This window comes from Equus asinus, chromosome 9 (assembly GCF_041296235.1).
Source record: "Equus asinus isolate D_3611 breed Donkey chromosome 9, EquAss-T2T_v2, whole genome shotgun sequence".
Lineage (NCBI taxonomy): Eukaryota > Metazoa > Chordata > Mammalia > Perissodactyla > Equidae > Equus > Equus asinus.
In genome coordinates this window covers 13,225,814-13,242,053 of record NC_091798.1, presented here as the reverse complement: position 1 = coordinate 13,242,053, position 16,240 = coordinate 13,225,814, and the positions used below count along the sequence as shown (strand labels likewise).

The 16,240-nt window shown below is 49.4% G+C and overlaps 1 protein-coding gene across 2 annotated transcripts in view; it reads right to left on the bottom strand.

Annotated features, from left to right (window-relative positions):
- Positions 1 to 8,792, bottom strand: part of LCP2 (lymphocyte cytosolic protein 2) — a 45,399-nt gene extending 36,607 nt beyond the window's left edge. Inside the window, exons 1-2 of one of the 2 annotated variants that reach the window (XM_014850881.3) lie at positions 8,185 to 8,792; positions 4,015 to 4,077 (exon numbers count right to left, since the gene is read on the bottom strand). In XM_014850881.3, coding sequence (XP_014706367.1) covers positions 4,015 to 4,077; positions 8,185 to 8,262 — 141 coding nt within the window. In that variant the 5' untranslated portion in view covers positions 8,263 to 8,792. The remainder of the gene's footprint in view (positions 1 to 4,014; positions 4,078 to 8,184) is intronic. The other variant, XM_014850880.3, reaches the window with a different exon arrangement.
- Between the last annotated feature and the right edge of the window lie 7,448 nt (positions 8,793 to 16,240).

Here is a 16,240-nt window from a genome sequence, read left to right as displayed (position 1 = left end):
AAGAAGGCATCTTGGAAGGAGGAGGGGAGGTAGGGGGGCCAATATTGGGAACAGAAAAGAGTGTGGGCACACTTTCCATAGACCCAATGCTGAGCCAGAGAAGGGGTTCCACTGACATTCTAATTACAGCCAGAAGGCTGGGTGCTTATGGTGGGAGCTCTGGAGGCAGACAGGCTGGGTTTGAATCTTAGTTCACTTAGCAGCTGTCTGATTTGGGGCACACACTGAGCCTCTCTGAGCCTCAGTTCCCTTATCTGTAAAATGGGGATCATTATAATAATAGTGGCCACCTTTCAAGGGTCGTGAGGCTAGAACGAGATGGTGTATATCATGTGCTTGGCATCCTGCCGGACACATCCCATGTGAGTGAGAAACAGGGGAATTAGATGAGTGATTACTACCCCAGGGGAGCAGCTGGGGTCTGGCCAGCTCTCGGAGGTCAGTGTCTTTACTTTTCCCACTCTGGGCTGGGAGCTGCCCGGCAGGATGTTTGCTGCTCCCTGGGAAGAACTGGGCACGCTTCCCTTTGAGCCCGGCCGACACTGGGGCTGGGGCGCCTTAGCAATGTGCTTGCTGGACTCATCTGTTCCAGCTCTTAGGAGCAGTGTCTGACCCAGTCCCCATACCAGACCACCTACGGCCGGGTTGGGGCAGGAGTCTGCCAAGAGTCCTGAGAGAATCAGGCTTTTGGTCAAGCTTCTTAATATCTTCTTCTTTTTTTTTTTTTTTAACATCACTGAGCAGTGGCTTCTCCTCCCTCCAGAACAAGCCCCTCTCAGGGACGTGCTGTGACTCATATTCAGTGTGTGGCATGACCTGTGAGGGCTTCCTGGGGATTGCCCGAGGGACGATAGCTGAGTACTGGGAGCTGGCTGCCCCCTTCTGTTTTGATGAGTTGAGGACATAAGCTCAGGGAATTTGGGGACGAGAGTGAAGGAGAAGGTAGGCGTGAGCATGGCCAGAGACACAGAGGAACAGGATGTTAGCAAAAAGAAAAGCCTTCAGAACAGGGACAGGAACTGAAAGGAAAGGTAAGAGAGGTTTAAACAGGATTTTTGGAGAGTTTTGCTGTGTCCTCTACCTCCTTCAAAACCCGGCTGCAAACTCTGGTTACTCGTACGATGGCTGGAGTGAGACGGGTGGCTTTGCAGCAGTATGTTTATATGCTGAGGGTGACCTCAAGAGGGGCAGGAGAGGGAAGAGAGTGGCAAATTGGCCTTGCCAGGAGAGGCAATATGGCAGACGCCGCTGCTCGCCGCCCAAGATCCACCCTCTCTTTCACCCTTACTGGCAAGACCTGGATTTTGTGCAGGGCAGTAAATGTGCCCAATTCAAAATATTTGACACCCTCGACTCCCCTGCAGATGGCTGAGGTCACAGGACTGAGTTGCGGCTGGTGAGTTCTAACCTGAAGGCTACAGGACAGAGCTTCTGGAAAAGTTGCCCTGAAAGCAAGGGGCGATGCATTCCCCACACACTTTTGCACCTTCCCCTCTTTACCCCGCCCCCCCCCACCTGAATGCAGATGTGTTGCCTAGAGATGGAGTAGCCATCTTGCACACACTAGCACAGAAGCCACGGGCTTTTTCCAGGGGCCAGATGGGGCCTTGATGACTTCCTTCAGCGGCTCACCAGCCCCCAGCGCCCACCTCTAGATGTCTTATCACTTAAGAAGGATAAACCCCTAGTTGGTTAAGCCACTGTGGTTTCTGTTACAGGAGGCCACACGCCTTCCTAACTGACACAGGTTCTGAGCACATTTCCTCCTCTTCTTCAACTTTCTGGAAGCATAGCAACCCCATTCCCCACCAGACGAGTTCCCACCCTTCTCTTTGGAAAACAAAAATGGCAGCAAAACAGATTCACGGGAGCTGCTGTCTCCTACACTGAGGAAGAAGGAAAGGCTGGACGGAAGGAAGGAAGGATGACAGACTAGGGCCTTCCACTTCTGCCTTCAACGGCAGAATGGTCCTGGATATTATCAAACAGATGAGAAATTAGAGCTCAGATCAGAGCTTAAATTGTACCCAGAGCCCCTGGGGTGGGAGTGCGTTTCAGCTGAAGTTACCTCTAAACATGCCAGTTGCTAGGCCAGGCCCCAGGTTCTGCTCCCTGCTCTCGTGGGTCCTAACATCCCTCTTTCCACTTCCTCCTTTGCATATAATGAGCAGAGCACACAGTCTTCTCTCAGGGCCTGACAGGTCCCAGATATTGGAGCAGAGGAGACAAAGCTACTTGGAAACCGTCTCTCCATCAAGGAAACAACCCCGTCCTAACAGGCCTGAAGCTTGCACGGGGAGTGTTGGGGGAACTCACAGAGCTGGAAGGGACTGTCAACTGCTATGACCCAGCCCAATGTGCTCATCTCAGTTAGTAGAGGAAGGAGCAAGGGGAGGCTCAGAGAGGCAAGTGCTTGTTCAAGGGACTCAGGCCATCAGAGCCGCAACCAGGACTGTCCTCAAGAAAGATGTCTTACTCCCTTTCCACTCAGCCCTGCTAAGTGTCTTCTCAGTGCTGGAGGCACCAGAAGGAAACATCCAGGTTCAGCAGTAATTTGCAAGAACAGCAACAACAACAACTCTACGACTTCTATCAGCTCAAAGCTCAGTATGAAGAAATAGCATCATAAAAACCACACAGTGTTAGATTAAATTACATGTGTGCTTGAGTCCAATTACTAGGGGCACGACGTCGAACAAATCACATCATAGCTCTGTACACGTTTCCTCAATTGCAAATGAGGTGGTTGGAGCCTTTCTGAAATAAAACAAGCTTCTGGAAGGCAGAAATCACATCTTTATCATCTCTATATTCCCAACACATGGCACAGGCCAGTGTGTAAAAGGAGCTCAGGAAAACGCTTGTCAAGGGAAGGGCTGGGTGAATGAAGGAATGATTTAGGGGGGACAGTGAATAAGCACGTCTTCCACGGCACATGAAAGCAAAACTCAGACCAAAGCAGCACAAGCTTGGTCTCAGCATGAGACTTCAAAGCTGCCCAGAAAGGGACAGATGATTATGGGTCGTAGTGAGCTCACCATCGCTGAAGGAATTCAAGCAGATGTCAGTGGCAGAGATGCAGTATAGGGAATGGATTGGCGTGCTGGTGGAAAGCTAGAGCACATGACATGTCTGGCCCCTTCCAACCCAGTTCCCTCGCTGCTGCTGACCAGGCCTTGCAGGGAAACCAGCTTAGTTGCTCTTCTCACTTCAAATCAAACTGGGAACATCTACCCCATAGACCTTCGAAGTCTTGTTCCCACTTCTTTTGTAAAGGGTGAAGAAACGTGATCAGAAGAATGGATTGTCGCAGTTGGGTCTCTCTTCCCCATAGGCAAAGGTGTCATTTCAGGGGAAATGATCAGATGATCCCCAGCCACTCCCCAATCCTCTCTCCCCACCGTTAGAGCCACCTCCCTTTTCACTTAATGACTTAGTCCTTAATACACGACTGCATATTAGTCTCATGCTTAGAGCTTTTTGCAATTAATGGAGTGGAGAGAGCCATGTCACATGCGTGTTTACTCGGCACAAAACCAACTATGTAACTTTAGTAGAGAGAAAGAGGGATGTAATTGAAATAACGAGGGTGGTTCCACCGTTTATTCTACTCAGTGAGTACGTACCCCAAAATGAAAGGAGGGCAAAAAGAATCTTCTATTCTCTCATCTGGTCTTTTCTTCTCCTTAGTTTTCTCAAGGTATGGATGGCATTTGAGCAGATTTTCAAGGTGTGTGTGTGTAACTCTACTTGGATTCCTCCTTATACTTTGACTTTAGAATGTGCCTTTTATCAGTGAAGGATCTGGGAGCTATCCTAAATAGCAGGATCCTGAGAGGTGATGAGAGAGGGGTTCATACAAAACTTCTGAAGGCAAAGGGCTGCATGGGGATCCTGAAGACAGGCATTGGCCCTGGACAGCCCTAGGGCCAGGGTAGACCAGTTGTCCCTGCACCATTAGCTAAAGTACAGAACAGCTTGGGTCTCAATGTGTTAAACTGGCCCCTCACTTACCAAAAACCGCGGCCCGTCGATGTGATGCTTTTTCACTGCCTTTTCGCAGTCCTTGTAGTTCAGCTGCAAACAGGACGGAAAGGTGCTGTCAGCAGCAGGCAGACTCATGGCCTTGGTTCCCCTCCCTTGCCTGCCCCAGAAGCTTAGCAATTTGTGGTATTGTGGCTAGCCAGACTCCCCCTTCCCTCCCCTGTTAACAGAGGGGCCCCGGCCCCACCTCAGCCCTGCTTTCACCAGCCCCTTGGGACTCTTGAGAAGGAGAAACTGCCTCAGTCTAAGGCTGTGGGGCCAAACCCTACAGAAAGACAGTGCCTTCAAGGCCACAAAGGGCTAGGCATATGCTCCCTGGGCACATAGAGCAGCTGAAAAGAAGAAAATAAATAGCATCCATCGTCTCGCCACCCGAAGACAACCTCGGTGAAAGAACGTTGAGATGTGCTTCTTTCAGTGCTTTTCTCTAAGCATATTTCTAAACACAATTGAGCTTATGATTTATATTCAATCTTGTTATCCCAACTTTTTCTTTTAAAATTACCCTAAAATGAAAACATAAATGTTGCCTCATATTGTTGGAAACTTACTTTAAATGTTATTATAATTTAATTTCCTTAATGCTGAACATTTAGGTTGTTTACCAAACTGCTGTTCCAATAATGATAATAGAAACTCTAATAACTATTGGATGCTCGTTGTATGGCGAGCACCGTGCTAAGTATTTAAACTGATCTTCCATCATTAATCCTCACATTTTTCAGACAGAGTCCAAGGTGCAGAAAGTTAAGTAACTTTCATGAGGTTCCATGGGTAGCAGGTGACAGAGGTGACAATTAGGCTTCAGAACAGGCTGGAACGTCTCTGTCAGGAATGTTCTCTTTTTTTTGTTAATAACGATAGAACTTCCGTACAGTAAGTAGGGTGACCAAATTTAAGTGCAGCTTAACAAACCACCCAGATCAAAATAGAGAACAACATGGATGTTCTTTTGCATACAGTTTTTTTCCTTCTATTTAAGATAAATTGTTCGAGCTAGATTCTCAGAATAGAGTCATAGGATCAACAGGATGACGGTTTTTAGGATCTTGGTTGCCTTCCCAAAGAGTTTCATCAGCCGACAGCTGTAGCAGGAGCCCATCCTGCCTTGCCCTCCGCAGCACTAGCATTTGCACTGGAAACATCTCTAAATTTGATGTTTCAGGCTGGATATTTGTCCTGGAGAATTCTAGGTTCTCATCACAAGTGAGTCTCAGTTTGTGGAAGCCTTCTTTTGGGGAAAATTTAAAATCAGGGTCTTTTCTTATGGCCAACAAATCTAAAAAGTGAATACAATTGTTGCAACCACTTAGCTTGAAAGGATGGGATGAATGTTAGAAAGCTTGGGGAAAGCAGATGCAGAGGGCAGTGCAGAAAGCAAGTGTCTGAGGAGCCCTTAGCATCCCTGTCCTCTCCACGCAGGGGCTGGAAATGGTTCTTGGGATATTCGACTGCCTTTAACTCATCATTTTCACTGTTATCATTATCAGACGAATCTCTGATTTTGCAAAGTGCTGATTTCGATTCTAGACAGATAGACAGCCCTGCAGACTGGGGCCTGCCTAGAAGTTTGATTCTGACCCAGTAGTGTCTGGGTCTGGAGGCTAGAATCTGTATTTTTAGCAAATACTTAGATGATTCTTATGAGCACCCAGCTTTGGTTGTCACTGGTCTAAGGCAGGTACCTGGGGTTGTAGATGGGACAACTGAGGTCCAGAGAGGGAAAGAGATTGGCTTAAGGTCACACAGTGAGTTGGGAACACAGCTGGGATTAGAACCCATGGCTGTGAGCCAGTGCCTCTTCACTGCATGGCCCTGGGATGCTCTCCTGCCAAGTCAAAAGGAATTGGAGGGGTTAAAGAAATGTAAAACATGACCTCAGTCCTCAGGGACTTACATCCCAGACAGGGGATGAGCTTTGTGTATCTGAGACAATAAGACACAAAGGCCTGCCAGGCTGCAAGGGTGTCCCCAGCTAGGGTCCAGTTAATAGAGAAGGAAAAAAGGAACATGACAGTGAATTGGCCCCCTCTCTCTGCTGAATGCTTCACACACGTAATTTCCTTTAATTCTCCCAACAATCACATGAAGTAGTTACTGTTGGTATCTCTATTTTACTGATGAGGAAGTTGAGGCACAGAGAGGTGAAGTAACTAAGGAAAAGTCACCAAGCTAGCAGGTGGCAGAGCCAGGATTCAAACCAATGTGCGTCTGACTCCAGAGCTGGGTGGGCCTGATCCCGCTGCTTCATTAGAAATTGCCCCTGCCCCCTGCTTCTTTAAAGTAGGACATTTGATGGTTAAGATCCATCCCCAAATGACTGCGTGATCAGTCCACTTGGCATTTTCTCCCTGGGGGAACTGAGGCACTTGGGATTTGAAGGCTGTCTGGGTCTCTGGGGGGCTGGGACTTCTCAGATCATAGATTTCGCTCACTCTCTTCGTTCCTGCCATCGCTTCTTTTATACTGGGAGGGGGAACCTGTCCCAGTGCTGCGGACTTGTCCCGAGGTCTAGGGTCTCCAGGAGGAAAGCTCTCCCTTCCCCCAGCTCAGGCAGAGAGCCATCTCCCAGAATCACCCCCGACCTATAGTCCATTGCCTGGCCTGAAGGGAACTTTCCCCAGGGGCTCTTCTGTTGTTCAACTGGGCTGTGTAACTCTCCATCTCACACTGGAGAAGGCTTTCTGTGTCTCTCGGCCTGCCCCCGGCTTTACCTCCCTATTTCTCAATTCTTTCCTCCCTTCTTTATTGAGCTAACATGCCACTTGATAGCATCTTGGCAAATTTCGCCTTGTTGTCAGAGTTTATTTGGTCTACATTTAAGAGAAGTATTTAGAAACATCCTCAGAAGTCAGTTGTTCAACGATCTTTGCACCCACAATGCTGAAACCTAAGTTTATTATGAGATTTTGGAGGGAAAAAGAACAGAAACAAGATGCACAAAAAGCAGAAAATAACAGGATCTGTGGGCTGTGCCTCTGTCATGTCACACCCAATTCAGTATTTTCACATTTTTCTTCTTTAGGTTGGGGAAGGACAGTCATGACTACAAGTACCTTGGTACTCTGTAGACCCAGGTTCAGCTAGTTTGCCCACATCGTATGCGTCCTGGGGAGCCTATTCCACCCCCAGAAAAAACAGACAGTTGACTTAGGTGACCTCTAAGGTCTTGACTTTAAAATCTCATCTTTATAACGATCTGGAGTGCCAAGTGAATTTGATGCCTGCATCCGGGGGAGGGGTGTTAGAAGCTCAAATGTCCCTCACAAGACTTTTCATCCCTTGGACAGTGATAGAGGCTCCATAACTGAGTCATGTGGCTTGGGATCTGCCCAAGAAGGTGTTTGACCTGTAGTCCCACCAACAGATGACCAAGTATGTTGATCCTTGAGCATCTCTCCCAAGGCTGGAAGGCAGGACAGAAACGCTCTGCCTGGCAAACCTCCTCTTCTGTAGGTGCCTCAGTTTCTCAAGCCATAACCTAGGGCTCATGTCAGTTTTCTGGCTGCCTCATCAGACCCTCATAAAGCTCTAATGCGACTCTGTCCCATGTAAAGGCTTGACGAGCTGTCTTTCAGGGTCATGGGCATTGACTGCCCAGACACCAACTCCAGCATTGTCATCACAGCCTCTCCAACCCTCCTACCCTGGCTTTTCTTTCTTCTACCCCCATGACTCCATTTCTCCCCTTTCTAGTAAGTAGCCTTGATCTTACTCGTGGTTACAGCTGTTCTGAGTCTCAGAGCATGGACTTTGAGACCAGGCAGGCGTGACTGGAATCCCGCCTCTGTCATTTGCAGTCCCTGGGGCTTTGGGCCATTCAACCTCTGAGCCCCGGGCACAACAATCCTGGAGAGTGTTAAATGGGACAGTGCCTGTAGAACACAAACTCAAACCCTGGCACGTAGTAGGTACACAGTCACTTCAGATACTCCCTTCTTTCCAGAACGCATTGCCAGGAAAGCTCAGTGGTATATGTGTGTCTACATGGCACTGGCTCAATGGTGAGGTTCCGGGGGGTGGAAGCTCCACTGCTATCTTTTACAGCTCTCACGCTCTGCCCGGACTCCATCTTCCAGCCTCTGCCCAGCCCACCGAGGGCATTGCCAGCCCTTCCACCAGCCAAAGAGCAAGACTCACCTTCTTGAAATAGTCTGCAAGGCTGTCGGAGTCCCAGGCTAGGACCTCGGAGCGAAAGGGCACGTTCTTCAACGCCATGGCTGCTCTCCCGGGCGAAGCTCACCAGCTGAGCCCCAGTGCTGCACCCATTGACCGAGATCCTCAAATCTGTGGAAAAGCGTGGAAGCGTCCTTGGCTCTTCCAACTCCCAGTCACCCTCTGGAACACCCTTGTTAGAGCAGATGTCTTTTCTGCCGTAACTAGATCCCAGAAAGCAACGGCTTCCTCCACGAACAAATATGGTCTCTTCTCAGAAAACGACTCAGCAAGTTTCCTTTACCACTTCCTCTGCTGGGCTCTAAGTAAGTAAACAAGGAAGGCTAGCTCTGGGGGCTGGAGAGACCGAGAGAGTGACAGGCTTGGTAATTCTCCACTGGCCCCAGCCACTCCAGCCCAGTGGGAGGCACGATGAAGGGGACTTCACTCCAAAGTGAGTCCAAGTACATTTCCATTAAAACTCCTGGCACCCATATGTCTACACTGCATTCCTGCTTGGCTGGGTCTTTGCAGATGAAAATCTATTTTGACGGTTGACCTAATATATAGACAATCTCCCACATCAGTGAGCCGCCAGGGGAAGGAGTGTGACCTTTTAACGCTTTCTAACCACCCCTCAGTCTCTCTCAAAAGGATGAAGTTGAGGTTGCCTTCAGTTGTCTCCGTATAATTATTAGGACAGGACTCTCGGTGAGCGAGTGAGTCAGGCACCCAGGGCTGACTAAGGGGCTGCAATGGGCAGACCTGGGCTTAATTTCTGATATGAGTGTTTCCATGCTGTGCAACCTCAGGCAAGCACTCAAAATCTAGGAATCTCAGTTTCCCTACCTGTAAAATAGGAAAACAGAGGAATTGCTTCATATGCACATAAAATTTAGATGCATTCAACTAGACAAACTTGAAGGGAAAAAATTAAAAGTAAAAGGAGCCAGCCTGGTGGCACAGCGGTTAAGTTCGCACCTTCTGCTTCGGTGGTCCAGGGTTCGCCGGTTTGGATCCCAGGTGTGGACTTACCCACCATTTATCAAGCCATGCTGTGGCAGGCATCCCACATATAAAGTAGAGGAAGATGGGCATGGATGTGAGCTCAGGGCCAGTCTCCTCAGCAAAAAGAGGAGGATTGGCAGCAAGTGTTAGCTCGGGGCTAATCTTCCTCAAAAAAAAAAAAAAATTAAAATAAGAAAATAACTGTTGCTATTGACGATGCCATATATTATATTCACTATTGTTTCCATCACATATTCTATTCACCACCGATTCCTCCATATTTTCTATCCAAAGAGCACATTCCCTGGAGTGGCCCTGAGACAGCAGGTGGGAATCTGCTGCTTTCTTAGTCTCAGACCCTGTGCTCTTTTCGTGGTCTGAGCACCTCGTTGGCAGAGGGCGAGTCCACTGTCTAAAAGCAAAAATACTTGTGCAACATCGCAGCCTCTAAACGCTTCACCACTTCATCTAGTGCTCCCTGCACATCCACACTCAGATGGCCATCTGTTTTGACGTTTGAAGAAAGGACCAAGCTCTGTTGAACGTAGTGATGCTACGTTGGTCCCTGAGGTAGTCCCTTCCCAAAGCTTTTCAGGGGTTGCTTTGGTCATGCACCATTTCCATCTTATGCACAATCTAAGGAGCCCCACCATCACTGGAATACATGGCCTCACTAGGTCATTATGAGCTTGAATGAGATCTGCGTCTGTCCAGGCCCAGTATCTGTATAGACGTGGTCCATAAACCTGAGCTGGTGTCGTCCGCACCTCACAGGGTGCTGGGGCATCAGTCAAGGCAGTCCAGGCAGAGTCCTCCTCACAGGGCCTGGTACCTAAGAGTTCTCAGTAACCGCCATGCTCCACAGAGGACGGCCCTGCCATTCAAAAGCTCTGCCACTGGTGGGAGAGGTCACTTCAGTTTTCAAATCGTCAGAACAGTGGCAAATGATAAAAAGCCATTTGAGAAGAGAAGGAAAGAGAGAAATAGCTTCCAAGTAGGGCAGTCAAAGAAGATGTCCTGGAGTTAGCTGGGATTTAAACCAGGCCTTGAAGGATGGAGCACAGGGAGGGCATCCTGGATCTGGGTGTGTGTGTGCATGTTGGGGTGTACTTCATGAGCAAACAAAACGCAATACACTTGTGGAAAGAAACATTCAGGATCATCCTTGAAAGTTGAAGCAATTTTTTTTAATGATGTTCATTCCTACTCAGGAGAATAAAAATCTATAGAAAAGCAGAAGTTGGAATTAAGACATAGCTAAATATTAAGCTCCATTGGAAGAATTATCCAGAAAATGTGGCCAAGATGGACAATCCATGGAGCCCATTTAGAAGAGAGATACAGTACTCGAGAAATCTGGATGATGGTGATGATGACGATAAGAATCACAGATGCCACGCATGGAATGTCCTTCATATGTACCAGCGAGTGGGCTGAGAACTTTGCAGGAATTGTCTTAATTGTTGGCACTATTATCACTCCTACTTTACTGAAGGGAGAATCGAGGCTCAGAGAGGTGAAACTGCTTGCCCCCTTGCACCCAGCAAGTAGGTTGTGCAACTGAGTCTCATCCAGAAGTCTCTCTGAATCCCGAGTCTCTGTCCTTTACCCCTCCGCCGCCTCGAGGCTCTGAGATGTTACATAAATTACCCAAGGTGGAGCAGGGATTCAAACCCAGCTCCATCCCCAGAGCCTGTGCAGTTCCCACTCGATCAGTCTGCCTTCCAGGAAGAGCAAGTGAGGTTGTCAATTTGGACCAGTTAAGAAAAGGATACAGCACTTTCCACAAGGCAGGCCTTTGGTGCCCCATCCCATGGGGCCACAAGCTCAGTCCTCGGAAAGGACAACTGGACAGGAGACAGGAGGTGACGCAAGGGGAAGCTGGTTGCTTCAGGCCTGGAGCCTTTCCTCTTCCCCAGTCTTCGGGGATTTCTCAACACTTATGAGTTTCACATCTCCCATCTCTGGCTGAGGGTTCTAGAAGCTCCAGGGACAGGGTCAGTTAGCCCCCAAAAGATGCAGGCTCATTTGGCCCAGCCACAGGATCCTTGCCTGTAAAAAGGGCAGTCATCATAGCAGCCTCTGGGTACAGCCCACAGCAGAGGGGACGCTGCGGTGACGAAGGCTGGGGCCAACCTACACCAATCCTCTAAAGAGCATTGGTCTTGGCTTCAAGGATAAAGCAGAGCAGAGAGTGGGGAGCAGGTAAGGCGCAGTGGTGTAAAGCCATGGCCTGGGTAGGAGGACCCTCTCCCATCTCTCTCTCTCCCCCAGCCTGGTGGAGAAACCCAGAACTCATGCAGGAGCAAACTGAAAGGTTAGTGGAGGCCTTCTTAGGCTTTGTAATCTGCATCTCAATGTTAGGAAGGGAGCAAATAGTCCCGGAGTGCAATAGGAACAATGTCATGTGAGCACATGGGGTTGGGGGCTCACAGAACAGGAGCCTTAAACGTGCATCCACTGAGCTTGTGGATAAGAAAGCAGAGCTTGCAGGGTGCAATGTATCAGGTTTTTCGATCTTGGGGACAGAAAGTGGATGTAGGAGCAGCACACTGCAACCCAGAGTGGGGAATCACCCCAGTATTCCCCCTGCTGCACCCCACCCCATCCAGATGTGAAGTTCCCTCCCTTTCCCGCTAACCCACAGCAGAATCAGGGGGAGGTAACTGCCTTTCTTCGTAGCTAATTTTAGAGGTGAGGAAAACATGCAATTCATTAGAAGAGAAGTTGCAGCTTCTCTGCGTGGGGGCAGGGGAGGGAGTTTTCGCCTAGGGACCACCAGGAGAAAAGGGTAAGTAGGGACTTCAGGGGGGAGAATGTGTTGACCTTCTTAGGAGAGAAGCCTAAGAAGTTAGAAGGTGGAGGGAGAAAGGACACATCTGGATTTGATTTGGGCAGAGGGTCTTGGCCAGGGGATGGAGAAAACGATGGTAGCATGTGGCCAAGGGAGGGTGCTGACTTGGGGCACTGTGGGTGGTGGACAGAACGCCCTCGCAGGGGCTCACCCAGCCTCGCCTCCCCCAGCGCTTTATGGCTCGATGCACCACCTGAGGCTGACGTGACGTGCTGTTGAGACTTTCTTCAGGGCCTGTGTGGGTTTGCCTGGAGGGCGACCAGGAACGACAGCTTCACAGGGAGGGGACAGTTTTCCCCTCCATTCTCAGAGGCTGGCGGTGGAAGCACTGTCTGTGTGGGATCTTTTTGGATGGCAGAGGGCTCCACCAACAGGGGAGGGTGGAGCGAGGAGAGCCAGGAAGGAGTCCTGATGGCTTCCTTGGATAGGGCAGTTCCACACACCCAGCAGCCATGCACTGAGACACAGAATTTGGTGACCCTGCCTCAGAATGGGTGTGCCAGGAGGGACAGGCCTGCCATGCAGCCGTCCCTGGATGTGCAGGGCCACCCTCACTGGTGCTCCTGGAGGCTGTGGGGTGGGAAGTAGGGGGAGGAGGTCGTGTGAACCCACAGCAGCCCTTCTCCAGGCCACGCTGCCCTCTGTCCTGACAGCCACCGAGACTCTCCTCCCCACCGCCCCTCCCCCCCAACACCCCCCACCCTGTTCGGACACAGTCCTCAACTCCCCGGCCTGGGATTCGCATAAGGAAAGCATGAACCAGCTGCTGCAGGCCAGTCAGTGAGGAGCAATATTTTCCACTTCCTCAGAGCTGACAATTTCATTCTTTTCAAAATATATATATATATTTTTTTTTTTTTCAGCCTCTCTCTCTGTCTCTGCTGTTTTAGCTGAGGTGCCTCAAAAGTTCAAAAGTGGGTGGGAGGAAGTGCTTATTTGGACTTCCCGTCAAGCCTCCCTTCCTTGTCTGCCCTAGTTCTGACTTTGGCAGCCTACCCCCGACAGATCTGCCTCGAAGGGAAACTCCCCAGGTGCCCGCAGAGGTGGGTGGGGTGTGGGCAGGGGGCAGGAGCGGGGAGGCAGGATTCTCAGCTTGATAGAAGAGAAAAAAACCTTGCCCCCCTCCTCCTGGGGCAAGCTGGAGAAGGGCAGAGGAGGAACGGGGTGGGTGGGTGCAGGAAAAGCAAAAGCAGTTTTCCCCACAGCCCAGCAAAGGCAAACGTGGCCTTCTCCAGCTGCTCCTTTCCAAAGAAGCGCATGCGTGACCCCAAGACAAAGCAAAGATCTGCAACAAATGAAACCAGCAGCCCAGCCCGGATCCAGTCGTTTAGAGTTCTCAGCCCTTTGATCCTCACAAAAGCCCTATGAATAGACGGCAATGCTCCCATTTTACAGAGGCTAAGAGATGGCAATTCACTTGCCCACGTTCCCACAGCTAGTAAATATGAAGCCGGAATGCCAAGGCAGGGCCAGGTGGATTTCCATCTGTTCTGTCTTATGACTTGCCCCTCCAATCTTGGCAAGTCACTTAGCTGTTGGCTTTCGGTCTGGACTTTCCTGCCTCACCTGTGGCCCTGGTGCTTGCGGCCTTCTCACTATTTCTGGAGCTCCTGATGTTGGCTGCATTACCTGCCTTGAAAATATCATTGCCCTGACCACCAGTTTACACCTGACCTTCCAGAGTTTTGACACAGACAGAGTGCATCTTCCAATACCCCGTCCTGGGAGAGGCCCCTTGTTAGGCCTCTCCTACCTTTATGCCTTGCTGTGTACAAGTGGCAGAGCTTTTCCGTGAGCGTTTTCCTGGAACAGACAATAGATTCCTTAGAATGAGTATGTTAGGGGTTTGGGGAGAAGAGGATGCATCTAGAAAACACATAATTCATCTATCCATCCCTTACATGAGACCTCATGGGTTTGGGGAAAAGGAATGCTATATTCTTACATGTACTATTTCATCTGATCCTGCTCTATGTGAAAGGGAGACAGGCATACATACCCATTTTACAGATTCCAGAGAAAGGCTTGAGGAGAAGAAATGCTCGTCCAAGGTCTCACAGATAATCCGAGGTAGAATCTGGGAGCTGAAGCCAGACCTGTCTGGTGCTGACTCTCTCCACTGAAAGATGCAGTTTCCAAGGATGGAAATTATGCTAAATGAATAACCAGTATTTACCTAGAACTGGTCATGCCAACCATATTTATTAGGCTATGAAAGAAAGTATATTTTGTCTTTGAGTTCTCTTAAAATAATGATTCTTGGTTTGAACACATTTTTCTCTAATCGGAAAAAAAAAAAAACCACGGGGCCAGCCCGGTGGTGTAGTGGTTAAGCTCGTGTGCTACGCTTGGGTGGCCAGGGGTTCATGGGTTGAGATGCTGGGTGCAGACCTACACACTGCACATCAAGCCATGCCGTGGTGGCATCCCACATACAAAATAGAGAAAGATTAGCACAGATGTTAGCTCAGGGCCAATCTTCCTCACAAAAAAATAAATAAATAAATAAAACCGGCTTGGCAATTCTAATGCTGAGTTGGTGGTGCAGGCTCACCAAGTCCCTGGAAAGTACTCTGCAAGTAGGGAGACACCCACTTGGGGTGACAGCTCCGCCCGGCCGGGCTGAGTAGGAGATGGGAGGTGGGGTGGAGAAGAAGAGTAAGAGAAGGAAAGAAAATGATGGGCCCTCATTCATTCCAGCCTGGGGCCCTGAAGAAGCCTGCATCGCTCTGCTGTGGAGACCCCTGGAGTTATTTGGCTTCTCGTTCAAGCCTGGTTGTTGAAACCATCCTCGTGAATACGTGAATGCCCCGGTATCCTTCTCATAAGTTACCTTGTTGCTCAAGTTGCACAGAGTTGAGTTCTGTTGCCTGCAACCTTAGTCTGTTCAGGCTGTCGTAACAAAAGAGCACCGACTGGGTGGCTTATAAACAGCAGAAATTTATTTCTCACAGCTCTGGAGGTTGGAAGTCCAAGATCAAGGCGCCAGAAAGGTCATGCTCTAGTGAGGGCTCTCTTCCTGGCTCGTAGTGGGCACCTCCTCGTTGTGCCCTCACAAGGCAGAAGGGGCAAGGGAGCTCTGTGGGGGCTCCCTTATAAAAGCACTAATCCCGTTCAGGAGGGCTCCACCCGCAAGATCTAATCATGTCCCAGAGGCCCCACCTCCTGAACACCATCACGTTGGGCATTAGGATTTCAACATGTGAATTTTGAGGAGACACAAACTTTCAGACCATAGCACAACAAAAAGTCCATAACTCTCCCAGGACACATAGACCATTCCTCTTTAATTTGTCCACAAAATGTCAGGGAGAAGAAAAGGAGGTGGCCTGGTTAGGTAAGGAAGAGAACCACGGTCTGGGAGGTGGGGAGATCCCAGGCTTGGATTCTAATCCTGGTGGTGCCACCAAATGGGTGTCTTGAGTCCTTTTTAAAGTTTCCTCATCTTTCAAAGAGCCTAATAATACTCAGCATTCCTCTTGGCGCCTCTGTGACAAGTGAAGTTGCTCATGTGTTGTGCCTGGACTGTGTCTGGCATATAACAGACACGCCGCACATTTGTTTCCTTTCCCTAGATAATTTCTAGAGCTTCCTTTCAGCCCGAACATTCTGTGACACTCTCAGTAGCTGATTAATTTTCTGTCCATTTCTCTTCGGAGACGGAAACAAAACAAGGCACAGATAACTGATGTGAAGGATTTCTTCTGAAAAGCTTTCAGAGTATCATCTATGTTCATTTATGATCATCTACATTATCAGCCAAACTGGGACTTTTTGAAAGAGGAAGGGGCACTATTAATAATATGCCAGGATAGGAGGCATACTTTGGGGCCACCCCTGGGAATGGGAATATAGGGGCCCCCTGGTCACCGAGTTCTCACCTAGTCATACTCGTGCCTTGTCAGTCTTCTCCCCAAAGTCTTATCTGCCTCAGTTAAGCAGAATTCCCTGTGCCTTACTTGTTCTGACTGATGGTGACCCTATTTGCACTTAGCAAGAAATCAGGAGCCCATTTGCCACAGGCAGAAGCCCCAACTGTAACTTAGGTGGAGGCATCTTGAAGCAGGCAGCCATGAGCCCAGCGGCTGTTAATTCCCAGCCGTTTGATGGGCCTCCTCTGAGCATCGCCTTATCCTGCCCTTGCTACAACTGGAGGGTCTGCTTTACCTTTAAGCCGGG